Source organism: Colossoma macropomum, unplaced genomic scaffold (genome assembly GCF_904425465.1).
Source record: "Colossoma macropomum unplaced genomic scaffold, Colossoma_macropomum, whole genome shotgun sequence".
NCBI lineage: Eukaryota > Metazoa > Chordata > Actinopteri > Characiformes > Serrasalmidae > Colossoma > Colossoma macropomum.
The window spans coordinates 7,405,887-7,429,346 of NW_023494795.1; the positions used below are offsets into that span (position 1 = coordinate 7,405,887).

The 23,460-nt window shown below is 38.5% G+C and overlaps 1 protein-coding gene across 4 annotated transcripts in view; it reads right to left on the bottom strand.

Annotated features, from left to right (window-relative positions):
* LOC118815311 (N-lysine methyltransferase SMYD2-B-like) overlaps positions 1–23,460 on the bottom strand; it is a 36,106-nt gene that overhangs the window by 9,283 nt on the left and 3,363 nt on the right. For all 4 annotated transcript variants that reach the window (XM_036581342.1, XM_036581340.1, XM_036581343.1 and 1 more), the window contains exons 2-7: positions 16,803–16,866; positions 15,786–15,896; positions 13,734–13,794; positions 9,496–9,620; positions 5,022–5,089; positions 4,526–4,628 (exon numbers count right to left, since the gene is read on the bottom strand). In XM_036581342.1, coding sequence (XP_036437235.1) covers positions 4,526–4,628; positions 5,022–5,089; positions 9,496–9,620; positions 13,734–13,794; positions 15,786–15,896; positions 16,803–16,866 — 532 coding nt within the window. The remainder of the gene's footprint in view (positions 1–4,525; positions 4,629–5,021; positions 5,090–9,495; positions 9,621–13,733; positions 13,795–15,785; positions 15,897–16,802; positions 16,867–23,460) is intronic.

The window sequence follows — 23,460 nt, forward strand, 5'->3', positions numbered from 1 at the left end:
GCACAGGAAGAGGACAATTGAGTCATGGCCACAACATAGTAAAGCAAGGGAATGTGATAAAATCCCAGGCTTATTACAAACTAAGGCTTATTATTTCGTAACTACAGGGACTTCAATGCCAACAGACCGAGCTGTTCTTAGATTATAGACATGTGTAGTAAAACTTTGGGCCTGCCGGTGGGCCCTGGCCTTTTAAGGGGGTAAGTCTTAAGCCTTAATTATGTCTTAAAAGGTTCCCAAGACTTAGTTATCTCATTCCTATGCCTTACAAAATCATGGCCATGCATTAGGATCTTATTCTCATGCCTTAGTAAGTTGTGGCCACACATTATTTTTATTAAGAAAGGATGTCATTTATGGGACATCCATGCGCAGTGATAGATTTCAACAGTTCTCCTTAATTTGCCTTAATGGCCTACAATAATAAAGGCCAGGCGGCCCTCCTGCACAAACCTGCATGCTGCTAGGTTTGGATAACATGTAGACATTGGACTAAAACTGGAAGGTTAAAGTTTGTTTCCTAGAGGTTGGTTTTTATGTGGTATTAGCCAAATTTGGGGCAAAATAGCCTATTTTCAAACTGTTTTGAATAATCTATTTTCAACTTTCAAGATGCATTAATTTCAGTTCCCATAAACAGTAATCAGAAAACACTTAATGAAGAAGTTGCTTTTGTGGTACAGGGACAGTCTTCTGGGTGAATCTTGAGAAAAATCTGTCTGTTGATGTTGATATGGGAATATGAGAGGATGATCAAAGGTACATTCTACTTAAACTGTAAACTACATAAAAAAAGCCCTGTTAGATTTTGCCCCATGTTAGGTTGTGTCCTGCTCTCCCTTATGAGGATTAGAAACACAGTCCACATTGAAAGTCCATTGCTGTCAATGCTGCGGCCCACTGATCCAATGACCAGCACAGCTCAGGTCAGAATGGGGCATATCTGGGTTACAACAGGCATCATATTTCCTGAGTGTGTGCATCTGTGTGATGCAAGTTCACAAATCATGTTTTAAATAGCTCTGGATTTAGTTACAATCAGCTGTCGCTCTCACACACGTAGGCTCACACACACACACACACACACACGCACACACACAAATGCCATCATCTACGGTTCTACATGATTAACAGCCTACGGCTCCTGCACTTCCAGTCCTGTTACATAATCTTTTCCCCCAAACCTGCTCCATACTCATTCACCTTAAAATCCTATTTTTATCTTTGCCTTTGCTGTTTTTGCTTAAAAATATATTGTTACATTACACCATAAAGTAGAACAGCAAATATCAGCATTATAACTGAAATATACAACATCATGCAAACATCAAACACCAAAGTTTGAGGCATTTCAGAGGAGATTAGATTTAAGATAATCCTATTACATAAGGAAGCTTCCGAAAATACATTTCAAAGATACTACATCTTCACTGAGATATCCTTGGTTTATTTTACTTCAGTCACGGACACTTATGGGCATGGATTACAGTAAGGCAAGTAAGCAATGAGACACTCTGTGTTACTGCGATTTTATTACGGGAAGGGTGTTCTTTCTCCTGTCCCTGTGATAAAATCACTGTAACACACGGCCTTAAGTGGCTTATTGCTTTTATAAAACGGTGGCCTACATGTAATATGATAAAATGCACTGTTTTTCAGAAAATAATTTGTTATTATTAATAACCGACATAAACAAGTATTCCGCCATAGACTATGGTATCGTTGCCAAGCAACCATGAACCACTGAATGAGGAGAATGTTCGGTCACACATTGCTACATATTGCAGTCATTTCATGAATTTTTGAAACTTTTTGTCGTATAACAATGAACATATGATAATACAGCACTGTTTCATGCAAAAACTTTCTATTTATAAGTACTTTTTGGTCACCAAATTACATCCCCGAGTTGTATTTACCGCCAATCCAGCGGCGCCCTCTTCTGACACTGGGGCTGAATCTGAAACAGCTCCCTGCTCCCTACATAGTGAACTACGCAGGAATTTAAATACTGGATTCTGCAGCCCAACAGTGAATAATACAGCTAAGAAATAATCATTTGGGATTCAGACACATCCACACTCAGTAAATGGTGCACTATTTGGCTGTAGAGGCTAGAATTTCTAAACTTTCATAGCTAGCACACTATTTAGGGAGTACAGAGCCGTTTGGAACTTTTCTTACAAATGAACAGGCGCAAAATTGTAATTAACATATAACCAGCTCAATAAAAACCTCTGTTTTGCTCACATCCTTTCTGTCCAATGCTATTTTCTTCATAACTGTTTCTGGTGGCAGAATGTGCATAGTTGTACTTCTTAATGTCAAATGTTTGAATGTTCATCACAAAATAGTGTCTTGTTTTCTTTATACTTAGACTTAAGTTGACTTGTTTTGTTGAAATGACGACTCATTTTTGGTGGTAGTATCAAATTTAAGACAAGCTTTTCATAGATCCTAAATGGGTGCTTCTATTACTGTAGTTCTCGTCCTAGTATTTTATGTGGCAACACTTTATTTTGATGGTGTACTGTAGATGCTTTGTACATGCTGAGTCTGTCTTTAATTCAACTAAATATCTAATAAATGCAACTGAATTTGAAGTTGAGTGTGAAGGGATACCATTAAATATAACCCTATTTCTAGGTAGCTTAGATATGATCCTAATAATCATCTAATAATCAACCACGTATCACCAGAAAGCTTATTAATAATGTATCTATAGATCATCTATTTGGGATCATCAAAATAAAGTGTGATCTTTTGTGCTTTGTGAAGGAAACTCTTATAAATGCATATGCAATAAAGGCAAAAGTACAACATAGCAGTGATGTTAGTACAGTTGGTTAAAAGAGTTTTAATCGAAAATCAGGAATGTTCTACATAGATCTTGGAAGTAAGTAGTTTTGGAAAATTGCTTCAGATATAGAAATGCAAAAAATGTGGAGCAATTCTTGTCAACTGTCAGAGAAAAGGTGCTGATCAATCTGGGGTTAATTATTATCATTTACATTCTCATCAATGCATTTACATGGTCAAGGCAGACCTGATCCCGGATCAGTAGTCTTGCATGCAATATATTGCTGTTGTCGGAACAAAACCTTGTATCTCCAAAATGGTAACTTTACAGGAGATAGAAAAAACACACTTTTCTTTTAATGTAAGTCAATGGAACCAGACTTTTTTCCAAGTCATTTTGGGTCGTTTCTTTTGGTCCATTCATCATAAAATTTACACACAATGTAAAGGGCAACAAGCATTTTCAAATTATGTCAAAAACTGAAAAATGACAAAAATGGACATACAAGGTTTTCTTCCGACAGCAGCGATATGCTCGTTAAGCCTGTATAATCTGATTTAAAATGTTAAATATGTATACATTTTTAATTAAAAATAAAAATTTTGATCCCGAGCGGCTCAACCGTCTAAGCGTTGGCCCTATCATCAGGAGATCGCGAGTTCGATCCCTGGTGATGCTACAGCCGTCCATGGCTGGGTGTCCAAGAGAGCACAATTGGCCTTGCTCTCTGGGTAGGATGGCCCCCACCTCTCCCCCCATCAAGCACGATACTAGTCAGCGCAGGTGTCTGTTAGCTGACATAGCAGATCTGGTGGTTGGCGCTTTCCTCCGAGCGCGTTCAGCTGTCCAATGACATTGCGTCAGCGGCAGTTCAACAAAAGAGGGGGTGCGCTTTAAAGGTCTCGGGGGAAGCCTGTGCTAGTCTTCACCCTCCTGGTGCTGGTGGTATCGTGTGACTGGGGGAGTCCTGACTAGTGGGTGGAATTGGAGAAGACTAAATTGCAAAGAACATATTAATTTATTTTTTTTCCCAACTTTCCCACTAGTTACATCTTAGTCATGGGTAGGTGAAGAATAGCATGTTTCCTCTGAGAAATGTGAAGCACCATTGCATCTTCTCGAACTGCACTGGAATGGCGAACATTACTGAAACGTTAAACGTGAAACATTACTACAGCTCAACACGCTTGGAGGAGAACACTAAGAGCTGGTTCTGTTATGAGTGATGGAGGGAGAGAGAGGGCAATCCTGTCCACCCAGAGAGAGAGAGTGAGGACAATTATGCTCCTTTGGACTCCCAGCTGGCATCACCAGCGATCGAGCTCACAATATCCCAAAAATTTAAAATAAAAGCAAATGAATTGTCAAGATGAGATAGGACCTTTATTGAGAAGTCAGCAGGACTAAGTAAGAGCAGCAGGCCATTACGCCAGCCAGGAACTGTTATATTTTGCATCGTAACTTTTTTCTCAGTATCAGATAAAATCCATTACCAGTGCAGGCTTATAAACAACAGCTCACATTTTATGTCTATGATGTTTAAAATATTTGCCAGTCAAATAACCCAATAGATTCTAGGCTATTAAACACTATCAACTAATAATAAAAGCCCTCTGCTCTCAAGATAAGGATTAGGCTGAGACAGTGCCTGTTGTAAAAATATCATGTGGAGCGCTGGGCAAAAGCATCCTGACCTTTGCCCTCATTAGACAGCTGTGGTCTCACCTCGTCTCCCTGGCCGACGTCCTGCACAGCCCGCACCTCCGCTAACGTCCCTCTGTATGTGACTATGGCATTTGGACAACAGCTATGATTCATCAGAGCAACACTGAGAGACAGAGAGAGAGAGAGAGAGAAATGAGAGAGAAAATAGAAAGAGAAAGACAGAGACAATGAGAGACAGAGACAGATAGAGAGAGACAGACAGAGACAGATTAGAAGAGAGAAAGAAAGAAAGAAAGAAAGAAAGAAAGAAAGAAAGAAAGAAAGAAAGAGAAAGAAAGAAAGAAAGAAATACAGAGAGAAAGAGAGAGAAAGATAGAAAGAAATGAAAATATCAGAGTAAGAAAGAAAGAAATACAGAGAGAAAGAGAGAGAGAGATAGAGAGTGAAAGAAAGAAAGATTAGTGAACTGGGAAACAGGACAGATTAAAGCGCTCTGGTCAACAGCATCGATTAACTGACAAAATGTGCATCTGTCTGTGTCTGTATGTCTCCTTACTCTGGAAACACTGCTGAGCCCAAGTGTGACAGTTCCTCATCCTCCACTGTGAAGCCATTACAGTTCACCTGTGAGAGAGAGCGAGAGAGAGAGAGAGAGAGAGAGAGAGAGAGAGAGAGTGTGTGTGACTGCAGGACCACTGTTTTTTTTTGTGGAAAGCACAGGACAGGACAGAGAAGGACAGGAAAGGACAGGAGAGGACAGGACAGAACAGGACACAACAGAACAGGACAGAAATAGTACCTAAAGACTAAAATACAGGAATATATATATATATATATATATATATATATATATATATATATATATACATATACATATATATATATATATATATATATATTCCTGTATTTTAGTCTTTAGGTACTATTTCACTTCAGATTTCAGAATTTAACAGTTGAAATGAAGAAAAGTAACACTTTTTAAAGAAAACTCAAACATCTACCACCCTGCAGAGTGTAGCCCCAATCCTAATCTAGAACATCTGATGCAGTTATTGAAGATCTTCCAGGCATCTGAATATTACAGCCAGGTGTGTTGGATCTGAACTCTCCAGGTTGGTAGATCTCCAGGACCAAGACTGGGATTTTTCAGGCTGGAGATTCTAGCATTTAGTGCTTCAGTAGACACGGTGTTCTACCGTGCTAAGTGCACTTTTATAAAAAACAAATGAGTACATATATAATAAATGGACTTTCAGGCCTAGAGGAACTATATGATTCAAATACATGTTTGTCTCCTCATGAGCATTGAACTGCAGGTCACTGTTCTGTTTTTATGGGATGCAGTACAATCATTTTGACATTCAGGAGGAGATGAGGGACAGGGTGGACCCTACAGAGTGAGAGCGAGGAGGGAGACAGTTATGAAAGCTCATATTGCGGGTTTAGTTTTCCTGGACTGCAGCTCTGTCTCTTTCAACAGTTTCTTATCCTGATCCACATGCAACCATCCTTCACCAGCATGTCAAAGACATCACCACCACTCTGTTATAGGAAAGAGAAACTGATAGACTTTTTGTATTGGTTAGAATGGAGCTAATTTCAACAATCCATGTTATGCTTACTTAAAATGACACTGTGGTAAAATTTACACATTTTTTTTTCATAAAAACATTTTACATATACACCAATTGGCCACTTCATTAAATAAACCTCTTTGTTTCTACTCTTATTGTCCCTTTGATCCTCTCTATTTACCATATAGGAGCACATTGTAGTGCTACAATTACAGACTTCAGTCCATCTGTTTCTCTGTATACTTTGTTCACCCTGTTCTTCAGTGGTCAGGACCCCCACAGGACCACCACAGAGCAGGTACTATTTGGGTGGCGGATCATTCTCAGCCCTGCAGTAACACTGACATGGTGGTGGTGTGTCAGTGTGTGTTGCGCTGGTCTGAGTGGATCAGACACAGCAGTGCTGCTGGAGTTTTTAAACACCTCAGTGTCACTGCTGGACTGAGAATAGTCCACCAACCAAAAATATCCAGCCAACAGCGTCCTGTGGGCAGCATCCTGTGTCCACTGATGAAGGACAAGAGGATGACCAACACAAACTGTGCAGCAACAGATGAAAAAACCTTCAGCAGCACTGCTGTGTCTGATCCACTCGTACCAGCACAACCTATAGTAACACACCACCACATCAGTGTTACTGCAGCGCTGAGAATGATCCACCACCCAAATAGTACCTGCTCTGTGATTGGTCCATGGGGGTCCTGACCACTGAAGAAAAGGGTAAAAGGGGGCTAACAAAGTATGCAGAGAAACAGATGGACCACAGTCTGTAACTGTAGAACTACAAGATGCACCTATATAGTAAGTGGAGCTGATAAAATGGACAATGAGTGTAGAAACAAGGAGGTGGTCATAATGTTTTATATATATATATATATATATATATATATATATAAATATATATATATATATATAAATATATATATATATATGTGTTGGGATGGAGATTTTAGCTGGACCGGAAAAAGGGAGGCAACTGACCCCGATGCTAAGAGCAAAGAATTACACAAGAAGTCACATAAATTCCGATCTGGATGTTCTCATTCAGTCTGCATGGCCATGAGACAGATAATATCCAGTTTATGACTTTGTGCAAAAGTGGCTGACCTTTGAGATTTTAAATCTGATCAGATTTGCATGTCCACACAGCTCGTGGTACATTAAGGCACAAAATCAAAGTAGTATTCATAAAAATAACAACTTCAGATTTTCCATTTTAAACAACCAGTAGTAGATCAACTTGTAGCTAATGTTAAGGGAACAACTTGAGAGAGAATATTGAAGTAAGTGTGGAAATAAAGTTAAGCAGTTAAAGTAGAGCTTATTTTTTTAGTTATTTATTTGTTTTTAAGCAGCTCACTTTAACTTTCCTGGGGTTCCTATGCGAAAACTTGACATAAGGCATTTTATGCACCAGACACCACTGATATGTTTACAACTGTGAGATTTAGAACATTCTGTTCCATTCAGGAATCTAGTTCAGTTGGCATGGCAGCGGAGCGATCCGAAGCTTCAGCCAGGATTAGAGCACCAGTGATAAATGAGGAATGTTGGACTGGGAGAAGAGAGATGAAGAAGAAGGGGAGAAAGAGAACAAGAGAGATAATACTCCATTAAAGGCTACTAAAGGCTGTGCTGACCACACTAAAAAAGACTGTCCAGCCTGTTTTTTCACATTATAATTATTGGGCCACCATGGAGTGTTCGGACGGGTTCTAATAAACTCATGAATTTCCCTGTTGATTTGATTGGCCAACTGGATTGGTATTGAGTGTCTGTATAATTTCCCCAGTTTGTCATTGATGACACAGGTTGAAAAGTCATAGCCTGGATGTTCACATCAGCATTACACCATTGAGCATACACTAAATAATAATAACAACACACAGGACCACTGTTGCTGAGGGAAATCAGTGTTGGGCCAATTGCAGAAGACCATTCGCTCCACAATTATTACTGTCAGACTGTAAAATCTACACACACTGCAGATTCATACTGGATTAAAATCACTCCACAATTATTACTGTCAGACTGTAAAACTACACACACTGCAGATTCATACTGGATTAAAATCACTCCACAATTATTACCGTCAGACTGTAAAACTACACACACTGCAGATTCATACTGGATTAAAATCACTCCACAATTATTACCGTCAGACTGTAAAATCTACACACACTGCAGATTCATACTGGATTAAAATCACTCCACAATTATTACCGTCAGACTGTAAAACTACACACACTGCAGATTCATACTGGATTAAAATCACTCCACAATTATTACCGTCAGACTGTAAAACTACACACACTGCAGATTCATACTAGATTAAAATCAATCCACTCCATAGAACCAGTCAAATTTCAGCCCAGTGCAGGTAGTTACATTTAAAGGGTTCCTATTGAAACGTCAAAGGAACTCTCACTCCTAGTTGTTCTGAAAGATCTGAACAGGTGATGACAAAAACGCAGAGGGCCTTTCCGCTACTGCCCTCACTCTGAGAGGTCTCTGACCCATGACCTCAAGGTGACTGACACAGTCAAATGCCTGTCATTAACTGTCTGACACAGTTGTTAAGTCAGCAGAAACAGTGTTGTGATACAATGTCTTTCTTTGCCACTTTATAGTTCACACTGGTAACCTGAACAGCTAAACACCAGCCTTTTAGACTTTCAGAGACGGCCTAATGATTTCTAGGAACTAAAAAAATTATAGTTCATTATTCTTTATAGAATTATCATCCTTGCTGTAATACTCTTATTTCATTGTGCAATTTTTACGAGAAACAAAAGGGTCCAAATCTAATCTTGTCAAATCAGAATTTTTCACAGTGGTATCTGGGTAGATAGAGCTAAGCAAGTTCTTCCGTTGGCTAGGCCTTCAGGAGCTGGTGGATGAATTACGAATGTAAATAACTACAAGTTGCCAATTTTGTGTAAAAAAAACTTCACTCTAGACCTTCTGGAAGTTACAGATACTGTGACTACGAGTTGTCTAACTAGGTTTTAGTCAGTTGATGAAAACAGAAATGGCTCTATGCCAGAACCCTTTACTGAGTCACTGCAAACCTGCTACATACGACAACATATTGTAATGTCTGTTACAAGCTTCAAATGTCTGTTCTTAATCTACAATGGCAATAAATATTCACTGATATACTACTATAAATCCCACAGGAGTGCTACCAGAAATGAGCATAGCTTTTTGGAGTTTTTATTCATTTGGTAACAAGTAATAAATAAATAAATACTTCGAATGAACAATTCTTTCAATTTTTGGCGTTGAATCACACAAGTTATTTTACTTTTTCCTACATGAAATATTTTTTTAGGTTGATCTGATGAGCCACTTTTACAGTGTATAATGATAAATAATAGAGAAAACTGACCATATTTAACATGCCTTCTGTTGCCAATATACTATACCATTTTTTTTGCATGGTTGTGTGTTTACCTGAGCAAAAAGAGTAAGCAGGGCTTGGTGGTCAGGGAAATCCAGGTGTTTAGAGTAGAAGTGATGCAGACCAGCAATATCTGCTTCATTCATTTCCCTCTTCTCATTATCCAACTTATCCAGGTCTAAGCAAGAGAGAGAGAGAGAGAGAGAGAGAGAGAGAGAGAGAGAGAGAGAGAGAGAGCAGGCAAGTTGTGTAAGCTCTGTGTAGTCATGATTACAGTATGAAGTACTTCCCTGCTGTTGGTAAAGTGCACTACAGAGCCCAGAAGCTAGTCAATGGCTTATTTGACTTCATTCAGAGCAGCAATGCCCAGACAAGTACACGTGACAAGCACATACACAGCTTCACTGATCAAGAGTGCTTCATACATTTCAATGTTTGCTCATCACACTGCTCACTTAGCAGAATGTACAGAAAAGACAACAGTAAAACAAACTGAGCCTTGTTGGAAAAAATGGAAAAAATGACAAAAGGCATATGAAATTAAACTGAGCCGTGGGATGAAATTGAACAGGGTAGAATACGATGGATGTAACTGAATAGTGTGTCAAAGAGAAGGGAATAGAACCGAATACCGTATTATAGAATGGAATGGAGTGCTGAAGGGTGTTAAACGAATGGAATTTTAATAGAATGAGTTACTGAATGGAATGGGATACAATTGAAAAGGCTAGTTTATGGAACTGAATGGAAAATGCTGTTGAATGGAAAGGAATAGGGTGTTGAATGGAATATAATGCAGAAGAAAACAGTGAGGCAAATAAAACTGAATAGAACTGAATGTGGTATAACAGAATGGAATGAGATGGGGTGCTGAAAGGGGCTAAATGAAATGGGATTTTAATAGAATGAGTTGTTGAATGAAATGAAATGCAACAAAATAGGCTGCAGTGTTGTAACGTTAGTCCAACTGACCAGATGCTTGCGAATGTAAAAGTTCAAAGAGTATTTATTAACAAAGCGTGACTTAACAAAGGGAGTGTCAAAGCCAAACCAGGTCAGAACAGCGAAGACCAGAAATACAAACGTGGGTGGTGAGAGGAAGTCCTTTCACATGTGCTTCCTACTATGCTCTAACATATGTTGGCCCTATTGTCGTGTCAGCTGTATTGTCTTACAGTTGGGTGTCTTTTGGTGTTTTATCTGTATTGTTCCTCCTGAGGTGAGAACAACTTCACTCCCTGGGGTCCCCAAACCCCCTTCCCCATCTTTCCCAACCTGTTTGATCGTCACCTACCTCCCCTCCCTCTTTGCTACTTCCCTTGATCCTTAGTATCTCTACTACCATGTATTCTTTAGACTGGTGACAGACTGGTGACCAAGCAGTGCCCGTGCATGATTCTCTGCATGTACACGAAAAAAACTCGGACTCTGAAGCTCCAGTTTCCTGACTCTTCCTGCTGAATTTCTAGAGTGGTAACCGAAAAGAGAAGGTCAAAAACATGTGTGGGTCAAAGCCAAATCAGCAACAATATACACCGATCAGGCATAAAATTATGACCATCTCCTTAGTTCTACACTCATTGTCCATTTTATCAGCTCCACTTACTATATATTAAACAGCTCAGTGTCACTGCTGGACTGAGAATAGTCCACCAACCAAAAATATCCAGCCAACAGCGTCCTGCGGGCAGCGTCCTGTGACCACTGATGAAGGACTAGAGGATGACCAACACAAACTGTACAGCAGCAGATGAGCTATCATCTCTACATGGTGGACTGACAAGGAAGGAGTGTCTAATAGAGTGGACAGTGAGTGGACACAGTGTTTAAAAACTCCAGCAGCACTGCTGTGTCTGATCCACTCGTACTAGCACAACCTATAGTAACACACCACCACCAGTGTTACTGCAGTGCTGAGAATGATCCACCACCCAAATAGTACCTACTCTCTGAGGCTCCATGGGGGTCCTGACCACTAAAGAACAGGGTAAAAGGGGGCTAACAAAGTATGCAGAGAAACAGATGGACTACAGTCTGTAACTGTAGAACTACAAAGTGCACCTATATAGTAAGTGGAGCTGATAAAATGGACAATGAGCGCAGAAACAAGGAGGTGGTCATAATGTTATGCCTGATCAGTGTATATACATGGTAAGGTAACAGGGCACAGGTGACAACAGTTCAATAATCAGGTGACGTGGATCTAGGAAGCTGTCCGTGATTGGTCAAGTCCATGGTGGAAGAGTACGGACATTAATGCTATTGAATGCAAAATGCTATTGAATGAAATGGAACTAAGTGGAATAGATTGTTGAATGGAATAGAACGCAGTAAAATGGAATTGAATGGAATTTGAGTATAATGAACTACTGAATGGAATAACATAGAATGGAACAGAATAGGATGTTGAATGGGATGGAATGCAGTAGAATAATATGGCATGTAATGAGATGAAACAGTATAGGGTGTTGTAGAATGATGTGTTTTAAATGTAAACATTGCGTTTTGGTGACTACTGTACCGTTTTCTCTCATAATGAACACACACAGAGGTGCGTGATCTCTTCTGATGAGGATCTGCTCAGGACAGCACATCTGAGCAACACACACAAAAACACACACATGCATACGCACAAACACATATACAGTACACACGCTGAAAAAACTGTGTTTTTTACATAATTAAAATGTATGAAAAGATGACAGGCGAATAAAATTTTAATAAAATACATCAAATCCTTGTCAAAAGAAGCAAACTTGTGTTTACATAGTATATTTTCTTTATGTGAAACCACTTGGCTCTGTTTTGTTTAGCTGCTTGCAGGCCTTACACTTGAGCAGGTTTAGTGGAAGGTCTGTATCCTATTGTTGTCTTATATTTTAGCATCTGATAGAAATCAGTAACCATTTTTTCCCACTATGAGCCTTAATCTGAGGACTATTAAGAGTAAATAATAATGGCTGTTGAACCACGAGAGAGGAAACATGAACGGTAACACTTTCTATGAATGTCACCTTTGTAAGCATCTAAAAATACATTTATAACATGTTATAACGCCTTCATACGGCATTATAAACATGATTATAAACATTTATAAAAATAAATTACACTGGACTACACTTTATAGCCATGTTTATTATACATTATGAATTGTTAATACAATGCATTATAAGTAGTGTTGATAACATGTTATAATGTCAGTGCCAAAGAAGTCAGTCCCAGCTTGGAGAGCGTAAAGACAAATGCCAAGCTAACAGTGGTGTACATTACCTTTCCCACATTGGGTAAAAAACTGATGGCAGCACTAGTGTAAACTGTGACATTTGAAGCCTGTAATGTGCTTTACTTTGTATGTTGAAGTGTTTCAGTAAATCCTTCAGTAAATACTTCAACTTGAAGCCTCACTCTTAACACTGGAGGAGGCTTTAGTACAGTACGCTTCACTTTACTTAGAGCGACTTATGAGCTCTTATAATTTGTTATGATCAGTACTTATAATGTATTATATTAACAATTCATAATGCATAATAAACATGGCTATAATGTGGAATGCGTTTTTATAAATATTTATAGCCATGTTTATAATGCCTTATGAATGCATTATAACATGTTATGAATGTGTTTATAGATGCTTACAAAGGTGACATTCATAGAAAGTGTTACCACATGAACATATCAAGAGTTTCATTCTGAAAAATATGTTTGTAGCAATTTTGGGTATAAGGTTTTGAAAAGAATAACAGCTGACTTATAACGCAAAACACATTTTCATTTCTCTAATAAAGTTCATATTAATCATAATATAGCATTGTTATTTCTTGTATGTGTGTCTTTATTTACATTGTGTGTTTTTTTACAAAATTTAGGTTGGTTTTAATTAAGTTTGATCACTTTATTCCAGAGAATATTGACCTGTGACTTTGACCTGTACATAAAATTAATTATTAATATGTTATTATTGAATATTAGGCAATAAGTAAGTGTGTGTGGGGGGGGTATATAATGTTAATTATTATAAATAGTCTCATAAACATAAATACATAGTGTTATACCGTTTGTGTGGGTTTATGTACCAAACTCTGTCAAGTCTATTTTCCAACCTCAGTTTATCTCTTAAAATTGTATAGGCTGCTCTTCTTAATGTGCCTTTGTAACTGATGTATGTAAATGACCTCAATCCTGACTGGCCAGCCTGAAGAGAGACAGGAGCAGAGGCAGACAAACAGAAGGACAGACACAAGTACAGACAGAGATGGCAGACAAAATGACGGAGGTGTTTATTGCTACTTACTGGCCTCCATGTCCTTCAGCAGCAGCAGCTTCTCTGATGCACTCCTGTCTTTCTGAACTTTCTGCATATCAGAGATAAAGAACGAGAACCGTTATTCAGATTTCACTGCAGTATCAAGCTATACGAAAGCAAACAGTCAACCCCCTAACCCCCACCCTTATCACTCAGCTTTAAACTTAGAAAAAACTGAAAGGGTTTAATTTACTGTGTAAACATTGGTAAGGTTTCAAACAGCACCATGTACTGTACCCTGCAAAAGCAGCCTATGGTGAATTCATCATGATTGCCTATGAAATGCTTTTATCTATGAGTGCTTATGTGAAAGAAATGTAGGAAAACTAATACACGTTGTGCTATTCCTGGCTGTTGGGAAGCAAAAGGGTCATTTCGGCCCACCAAAGGATCCACAGATCCAAAAGAGGAAGCAGATTTTTCTTACGTTGTTGAGGATTTTGGTCTGAACTGAACAATAAAAGCCTTTAATTCTTGGATATAAAAAGAGGTTAAAACAAAGTTCAGTCAGTTACATAAAATAAATGTTTTTAGTATGAAAAAAATCTTCAGAAAAAGTGCAATTAAAATGTGGAATATGGGCCCACTCATTCAAAAACTACTATTACAAATTATTCATTAAACACTATAAACTATTTAGTAGCTACAATAAATTGTTCAATAACTACTATAAATTATTTGGTAATTCCTACAAATAATTCAGTGTCAACTGTAAAGTATTCAAAAAGTACCTTAAACTATTCAATAACAACTAAAATTATTCAGTGACACTCTTAAAAAAGATGGTTCTTCGAGGGTTCTTTAGTAAAGAAAATGGTGCCATGAACCATGAACACTCACAAAACCTTTTGCATGATTAGCTGGTTCTTTGCATCATAAACTGGTTCTCCAGATTGATGGAAAAAGTGCCCTAGATGGTTTTGAAAAGTGCTCTATATAACACCAAAAAGGTTCTTCTATAAGCTTTTATCATAAAAGTAGTAGAACTCTTTTTGGTGCTATATGGAACCCTTTTGAAAAAGAACCATTTCACCATGCAAAGAACCATTTAATCATGCAAAGGATTCGTGGATTGTTCACGGTTCTATATAGAACCATTTTCTTTAATAAAGAACTCTTGAAGAACCATTGTTTTTAAGAGTGTACTTGATATTTTTCAGTAATGACTTTAAATTATTTATTAACTACTATAAGTGAATCAGTAACTACAATGAATGCTTCAATAATTAAATTATTCAGTATCTACTATTAAACAATAGTGTAAGTTCTGTAAGTTCTAGCTATGAGGGCGAGGAAAAGACATGTGGTCCCACATACAGACCCTCAGAGTTTAAGGTTTTACATTTTTAAAAAACCATTGTGCTCAACTGAATCATTTATAAACTGCTCATTAGTGGTGGCTGTATCGCTGAAAGAAGGATCTTCTTTCTCTCTGTTCATCTCTCAGTGACAGTCTGAACCACCCGCCGTGCATTCCTCATCTTCTAGCTTACATAGTGTCCGTTAACTCTAGGTTTGGATCTCAGCCCGCTGGACAGATAGAGGCCGGAATAACTCACACACTGCAGATACCTGCTGTACACGCAAGCCTTCCGGCCACAGGGCGTCCTTAACACGGCTGTCCAACATTCTGTCCTTGCTGCAGCGAGACTGTCCTTTTGGAAGCTGCTCAAAGCTTTTTAACTCTTAAAAGTCCCAGTTACAGCCCGTGATAATGAAAGCATGCTGTCATTTTATATGACCTGCTTCTCACTCATAGCTCATTGGAACAAGTGGAGATTGTGTGGAAAGTACAGATTGTAAAACGTTCAATCCACATTTGTGTTTGTAAGTAAAAGAGATGTTTTATCATTATTGAATGAAAACCATCCTGTACATTTTTACATGTTTTTTGTCTCGTTTAAATATTGGAAGAAGTGGAAAATCAAGTCAGAAATGTTGATGAGGAAATAATTAATAATTGCAGTTAATGTAGCTATTTATGTAATTATGCAATATGTTCTATTACAAAATGACTCTTATTGCAGTGATGGTACTGACCAGTGTGGCAATGATCCGGGCCACCAGTCGGACCGTCTCTGATGGACACCAGTTCTCCCCAAATGCACACATTGCTGAGCATTCCAGCTTGTGCATGGCCCAGTCTCCTCTCTGCGAAACACAAACACATTAATACATGCAGAACAGCACAATTCAATTAGCATATTAGCATTAGAAAAAAAATTGTTAGTTGAGGCAATGGGCCAAGAACATCAGACTGACTTAGCTGGTGATAATTTGTAGGAAACATTGTTGTGTGTTGTTCTCCTAAGATTTTACAGTCAGCTCACTAATAGCGGGAGCATAGCTATGTGGGTGGGGGGTGGTGGTGGCAAGTAGCAGGCACAGGGTGGGCACTTCCCATTCAGTTGGAGAAAAGAACTATTGGCCTTTCTAATACTCAGTCTGGAGCACCAGCATTTGAGCAGCATAACAGCTGTCACCTATTCTCTGTTTGCAATCAGCCAGTCATCACCACTTACCAGTCATTTTTCCAGGTTGATAGCGAATATTTATAACTGGAACATGGCTCTTTTAGTTCCTTTTTCAGCTCTCTGTAGCAGCAGCTACGTAACCTGATCCACGCTTCCCCTCTGTAACTAAAACAACCACCATGTGCTGACAGCATGTGCTCTATACATGCTTCATGGTCCATTTTGAATGAATTCATCATTCGAAATTTCACCTCCATCTTTTTTTTGTTTTTTTTTCTTTTTGTACTACACTGCACTTTACAGTGATTTTACACTGTAGGGGGGGGTGCTGCTGACAAAAAATCTGCGCTAATTCTGATTGATTCATGGAATCATATGACATCACTGTCATCCAATATAGTCCCACCCAACTCAAATCCAGCACAGGGAACACACAAGTAGAAGCATCTCACTATTGAAATTATATTATTCTTCATTTGGCAGCCAGTGGTACTTTTATGCAAAAGTCTAGATAAAAGGGTAAACAGATTAAGAACTGCCGCCTTAATAAACTCAAGCTCTAACTAAAATACATACGTCTTACCTGACATTCCACATTGCAGTAGAATGCTTTCTTGCATTTTCCGCATTTAGCAAGTCCCTCTTTCCTACAGAAAAGCAGAGACAGTTATTTTTATAAACACACACACACATAAAATGACAACAACAACCCAATGATTATCCCGCCAAGAGCATATGGCCTACACACACACAATTCACCATGGCTGCCAATAAACACACACACATACACACTGGTGCCTTATTACAGCACATGGTATTGTGTGTCCTCATGGAAGCCAGAAACACACACTGTGTTGCGCAGAAGGATGAAAATACCCACTGACACACTTAGAGAGCTTATACAAACCTCATATAACATGAACCATTAGACACAGTTGAAACCTCATCAGCCGTAAAGCAGAGTAGTAATCTTCCTATACAAGATCGCAGCACTGAGATATAAATATCAAGCTTAGTGTAAATCTCACTGTATTGAGACACATTCTAGCTTTAAAAGAGATGCACTGGAGACATCTCACAGTGGTGTCCTAGGATCAGCTCTCCAAACCATTTTACCATGTTTATTATGGTAAAACGACTTGAGGAGCTAATGGAAAAACTATTTAGGTTACATTGATTGGAATAAACTTGCCCACAGTCAGTCCATACAAATGTATTCTATCATCAGATGCTTGATTTTATTGCCTTACTTGATTACAACAAGCAAAACAGCCGTTGCTAAAGAATTAGTTTCATCACCACAAATGGGCCAAGACTTGCAGACATTCAGCCATATTTATAGACATGACCTTTGGGGGACAACCTGTTCGTGCTTTGGTCTGCTCTTTAAATGTGAGGAACCAGTCTTGCTGGTGGTTGTTTATCACCCACCCAAATACACACCCTCCTTCTCACCACAATTGTCTGAACTATGTCCATCTGTGTAACTAATAATGATAGAACTCTTCTGACTGGTGATTTCAATTTCCATACTGATGAAGCCTCAGACAAAAAGGCTACTGAATTCATGCAACTTAAAAATTGTATCAATATGTATCACAATGCAGTACAAACAAAGAGACAGAAATACTACTGAAAAAGTATTAACGACAACAGAAACAACCCAAGAGTTTTTCTGTTCTCTCACATCTTAAAGATTTCTTAAATTAACACAAGATCCATGAAAAATTCCAGTTTGGCTGGAGTGAATGTAGTGAATGATCTGAGAATAACTGCTGATGCTGGTGATCTTTTGTTAGTTATGCTTCTGGATTTAACTGCTGCATTTCATACTATAGACCACAGAACACTTCTAAATTGGCTTGAGAACTTGGTTGATCTTTCTGGAACAGTGTTATACTGATTCTCTACACATTCAACTTGAAGACATATCTCAGATAAGCATGATATTCTCTGTGGTGTACCACAAGGCTCTGTTTTCTTTGTATATGCTTCCACTTGGTCAGATTATTAAGAAGCATGGCATCAATTTTCATAGTCATGCTACACAGATGATACACAACTTTGTCTGTAGCTCCAGATGATTTCACTTCAGTATACAAGCTGGTAATATGTCTGTCCAGCATTGTTAGCTGGATGAATACAAGAGAAATAATTGTAATTGGTAGTGAAGCAAAGAGGAAAAAGGTGATTGAAAGACTTAGAAATCTGGCTCTACAAATAAAAACTAAAGCTAGAAATCTTGGTGTAACTCTAGACTCTGAATTAACTTTTGGAAGAATCAGTATCCACATCCAAGGGCAACATTCCTTAACAAACACCAAGAACCCCATTAGCTTCATTTCCATTTCACTGACTGCAAGTAATAAAGTGAAAATGCATAAAAACAAATACTTGCTGCCTACTATTTTGTTAATCAAACAAACTTTTGATAGTTTTTTGATAGAAACTAAACCTCACCTAATGACATAACACAAAACTGTTGCACAATTTTTAGTTAATCAAATAAAAAAATGTGTTTGACATGTTTTAAACTCTAATTTCATGCATGTCACAACTTGTGTACATTTGGCTTTCCTGACATCCCCATAATCTACTAATAAGGAGGTATTTTATTTTCCTAAATGGAGCACTTTCCATTTAGTAAGCCTGGAGCCTTTTCTGAACATCTTTTTAAATCATATTTATACAGTCGATCTGGATTTGTTTATCGTTACTTCTTCTAGAGACCCCCATATGGTCTACATTTTGGCTCCAACTAACATGGAACACATAGGGATAAAGCAAAAGTGTGGACTGTCTGGTGATCCCTGAGGTCCAGTTTGAGATCCAGATTTCAATTCACTCCAGGTCCAGCAATTGTATGTCCAATGTCATTGTGTTCACTGGGGAGACCCTACTCTCCTTGCAGCCACTCGGTAAACCCTTTTTACAGTCACTCCTGTTTCTGTGCCCATGGTGGCTTAAGTACCGGCTCTCTAGACAGCTCCAGTTTTAGCTTCTCAGAAGGTGCCTGTGCCGTCCCCAAGGATTGCCCCACAGCCTGCCACCTAGTGTTGTACAGTCTTGTGCTCAGCTGCTTTGCTCTAGGCCCTGGTCTGGATCTAGCTCCGGTACTGTCCCTCTTCCTACTGTCCCTGTTGCTGATCCAGCCCCTGTCTATGCTATGGAGCCCTGTGCCAAGCTGCCAGACTCGTTACATACTAAGGCTGTTTATTCAGTAACTACAGGGACTTCAATGCAAACTGATTGAGCTATTCTAAGGTTATAGCAATGTATAATAAACCTGCCAGCAGGCCCTAGTCATTTAGGGAGCCAACTCTGGTTCCTCATGGTCCAGGTCCCCTAGCTTTTTTTGTGCTGAGAGCTGCAGGGGGCCTCTGTTCACCAACCTTCTTCCTGGAGATTTACTTACCTGCATCTAGCACTCCTCCTTCCCTTACCTAACACTACTGCCTCTCATCCAGCCTATCAGGAACTTCTGAAGAAGCTGATTAGCCAGAGCAGGTGTGGCAGATTGTTGCTGGAACTAGACTCTGTAGGAAGGCCATCCATGTTCCGACTGCTTTTTTGATCAAAAATCAATCTGGATGCAACCTGGATTTGCCAAAAAAATAGATTTGTGTAAGTCTGAACATAGCCAAAGATCTCCAGGACCAGGTTTGGTAACTACTGCAATATTGCAGTTTGCTCACACCACCTCCAGTGCCACCCTGGCTCCACCCACTTATAATTGCAGACACCTGCAGCTAGCTTCAGGGCTTATTCACTCAAGTATATATTGTTTACCTGCCTGCTTGTGTGGTAATCTCTTTGTGTTATGACTCTGCATATTGGAAACCCCATTAATAAAGCTACTCTATACTACACCCCTCTCATTACAGCTCTTCAACAAACTCAGCAATTAGTCTGAATTGGCCAAGAAACATCAAACATGCTGAAAACTTTTCAAAATGAAAGACAAAATGTCTTAACTGGATGGAAATGAGTGCTGCCTATAACCCAGTTCTGCTTGGTTTGAACCAGTGGTGGACAGTAACAAAGTGAATGTACTTAAGTAGTTTTTTCGTGTATCTGTACTTCACTGAAGTATTTCCATTTTGGGCGACTTTTTACTTTCACTCCACTACATTTCAAAGTCAAATATCTTACTTTTTACTCCACTACATTGTGTGAAATCTGTCGTTCCTTTTGGCTTATGTGTGCATAAAAACGTAAGAGGTCAAAACAAAACAAGCGTGAAGGAAGCACACCAATCAGGGCACAGTGCGCACTTTGTTTTGGGCATGTTTTGACCTGTTGGTCATACCGACCCAGTGCAAGCAAACGGTTCAACATCAGTGCAGCGGTGTAAAAATTTGGGAGTGTCTATTCAACATAAATGATGAACTAACCTAACTTTGTGTAAATAGACCACAATATAGAAATATGTACACATATGCAGTTGTGACTGACGTGTCTTTGTTCTGAATTTATACAAACACTATTTCATTTTATAGTAAATTTGTTTTTGCTAGTTTATGTTTATGAACAGAGATGTACAAATGCAGTTTAGTAAAGGAAACTCATTTGTGAATCTGAGTTTAAAGCAAGTTTTTATTAAACCTAAACTTGTAACTAAGTTGCAAATAAATCTTAAACTGAAACTTTGCTTGTTTGCAAAAGGTTATTTCAGCCACTTGGTTCTACCTAATGGAAATTGTTTGCCTTCAGTGTTTTGTGCTTATGATCATTTTAATAGACATCAGCGTCAGACTAATTAATGACATTCTATTAAAAGACTGGTTTACCAAGAGTGACACTGGAGTATTTTCACCTAAAATGAGTTAGTGAAGCGAGTCTTGTTACAAAATTTATAACATGACATTAGAGTCATAATTAATCTTTTAGTATTTTCACTTTCGATACTTAAGTACATTTGAAGGCAAATACTTTTGTACTTTTACTCAAGTGGAGGTCTAAAGGGAGGAATATGGAGCCCCGCTGGTGACATCCTGTATAAATAAAAATAATGCTTGGCCACGCCTTATTAACGCATGGGAACGAGATCCTAATGTGTGGCCACGACTTAGTAAGGCGTGGGAACGAGATCACGGCTTACTAAGTCGTGGCCACGCATTAGGATCTCGTTCCCACGCTTTACTAAGCCGTGGCCACGACTTAATCATCTCATTCCCATGCCTTACTAAGTCGTGGCCACGCATTATTTTTATTTATACAGGATGTCACCAGCGGGGCTCCGTAGAGGAACTTCTACTTTTACTGTAGTGATATTTTACCTTGGGTTTCTCTACTTTAACTGAAGTACATGATTTGTGTACCTCGTCTACCACTGGTTTGAACAAGCTTTGTCATGTTTCATTTCAGAATCTGTTGCTAGACATGGAGCATCTTTCCTGCATAGCAGATCAATGGTTGTTGGCTCGGTGGCAAGATAATCTGTGACAGTATTGTTATTATTCTGCTCCATTGCAGTCTCATGGAACTGGGGGGTGGGAAATTAGGTTGCCTCTGCAATGCAGTAATCAGGACATTTCTGGATGCCACTCTGCCTCTCCTGGGCCGCTCTCTGGAAGCTCTGAGGTGAGCTCCCACAAATGGCCCTGTCCTAATTCTCAAAGAATGTGCTCTTGTTACAGCTTCCTATCCCTTGCCTCTTCTAAAGAGCCCACCTGATTACATTTATTTTTGACAAAATTACAATGCTTCAGTAGCGAGAAGTGTTCATTTCTAATTTTCTGGGATCATTGGCTGGCCATATAAGTATTGGTGGCAAAGTTATCCAAGTTAACCTGTATCACACAGTCTTAAAAAGATGGTTCTTCAGGGGTTCTTCAGTAAAGACATTGGGATTCATTCTCCACTATCTTCCTAAGTTTTTTCTTACATATGTTCTTAAGAAAGGTCCTAAGAAAAAGTCTATGTCAGATTCATGATGTGTTCTTAAACCGTAGAATCGTTCGCACCTTTGTGCTCTTGAGTGTGTGTAGATTCTGTTCTTACCTAAGAACAAACCCCAAATAAGGAAACACTGGTGAATGCTGAATCTTCACAAAAAAACATGTAAGTGGGGTTTAAGAAAAAAAATTCGCTAACACTTTCTATGAATGTCACATTTGTAAGCATCTATAAACACATTTATAACATGTTATAATGTATTCATAAGGCATTATAAACGTGGTTATAAATATTTATAAAAAAGAATTACACTGAATTACACTTTATAGCCATGTTTATTATACATTATGAATTGTTAATATAATGCATTATAAATAGTGTTAATAACATGTTATAATGTCAGTGCCAAAGAAGTCAGTCCCAGCTTGGAGAGCGTAAAGTAAAGACAAATGCCAAGCTAACAGTGGTGTAGACTGACTCTCCCACATTGGGTAAAACACTGATGGCAGCTCTAGTTTAAACTCTGACATTTGAAGCTTGTAATGTGCTTCATTGTGTATGTTTTAGTGTTTCAGTAAATCCTTCAGTAAATACTTCAACTTGAAGCCTCACTCTTAACACTGGAGGAGGCTTTAGTACAGTATGCTTCACTTTACTTAGAGCGACTTATGAGCTCTTATAATTTGTTATGATCAGTACGTATAATGTATTATGTTAATAATTCATAATGCATAATAAACATGGCTATAATGTGTAATGCATTTTTATAAATATTTATAGCTATGTTTATAATGTCTTATGAATGCCTTATAACATGTTATGAATGTGTTTATAGATGCTTACAAAGGTGACATTCATAGAAAGTGTTACCAAAAATTCTTCTGAAGAACGGTTGATGAATGAGGCATACTGGTTCTATAGAACCAGGAACACTGAAAGAACCGTTTTCGTCCTTAAAGAGTTCTTGGCATCATGGAATGGCTCTTAAGATTGATAAGGAATCTTTATGAATTGGTTCTATAAAGCACCAAATCAGGCTCTTCCAGTGTTACAAGCTTGACATCATAACAATAGCAGACACCTTTTTTGTTCTATATAGAACCATGAACACTCAAAGAACCATTTTCATGTTTAAAGGATTCTTTGTATCGTGAAATCGTTCGTCAGATTGATGGAAATTGAAATCGGTTCTATATAGCACCAAAAAGGGTTCTGCTATTGTTATGATGTCAAGCTTGAACCCTTTTTGGTGCTATACAGAAACATTTTCAAAAAGGTTCTATATAGAATCATATACAGCACATTTTCCATCACTTCATCAATCTGAAGAATCATTTCATGAT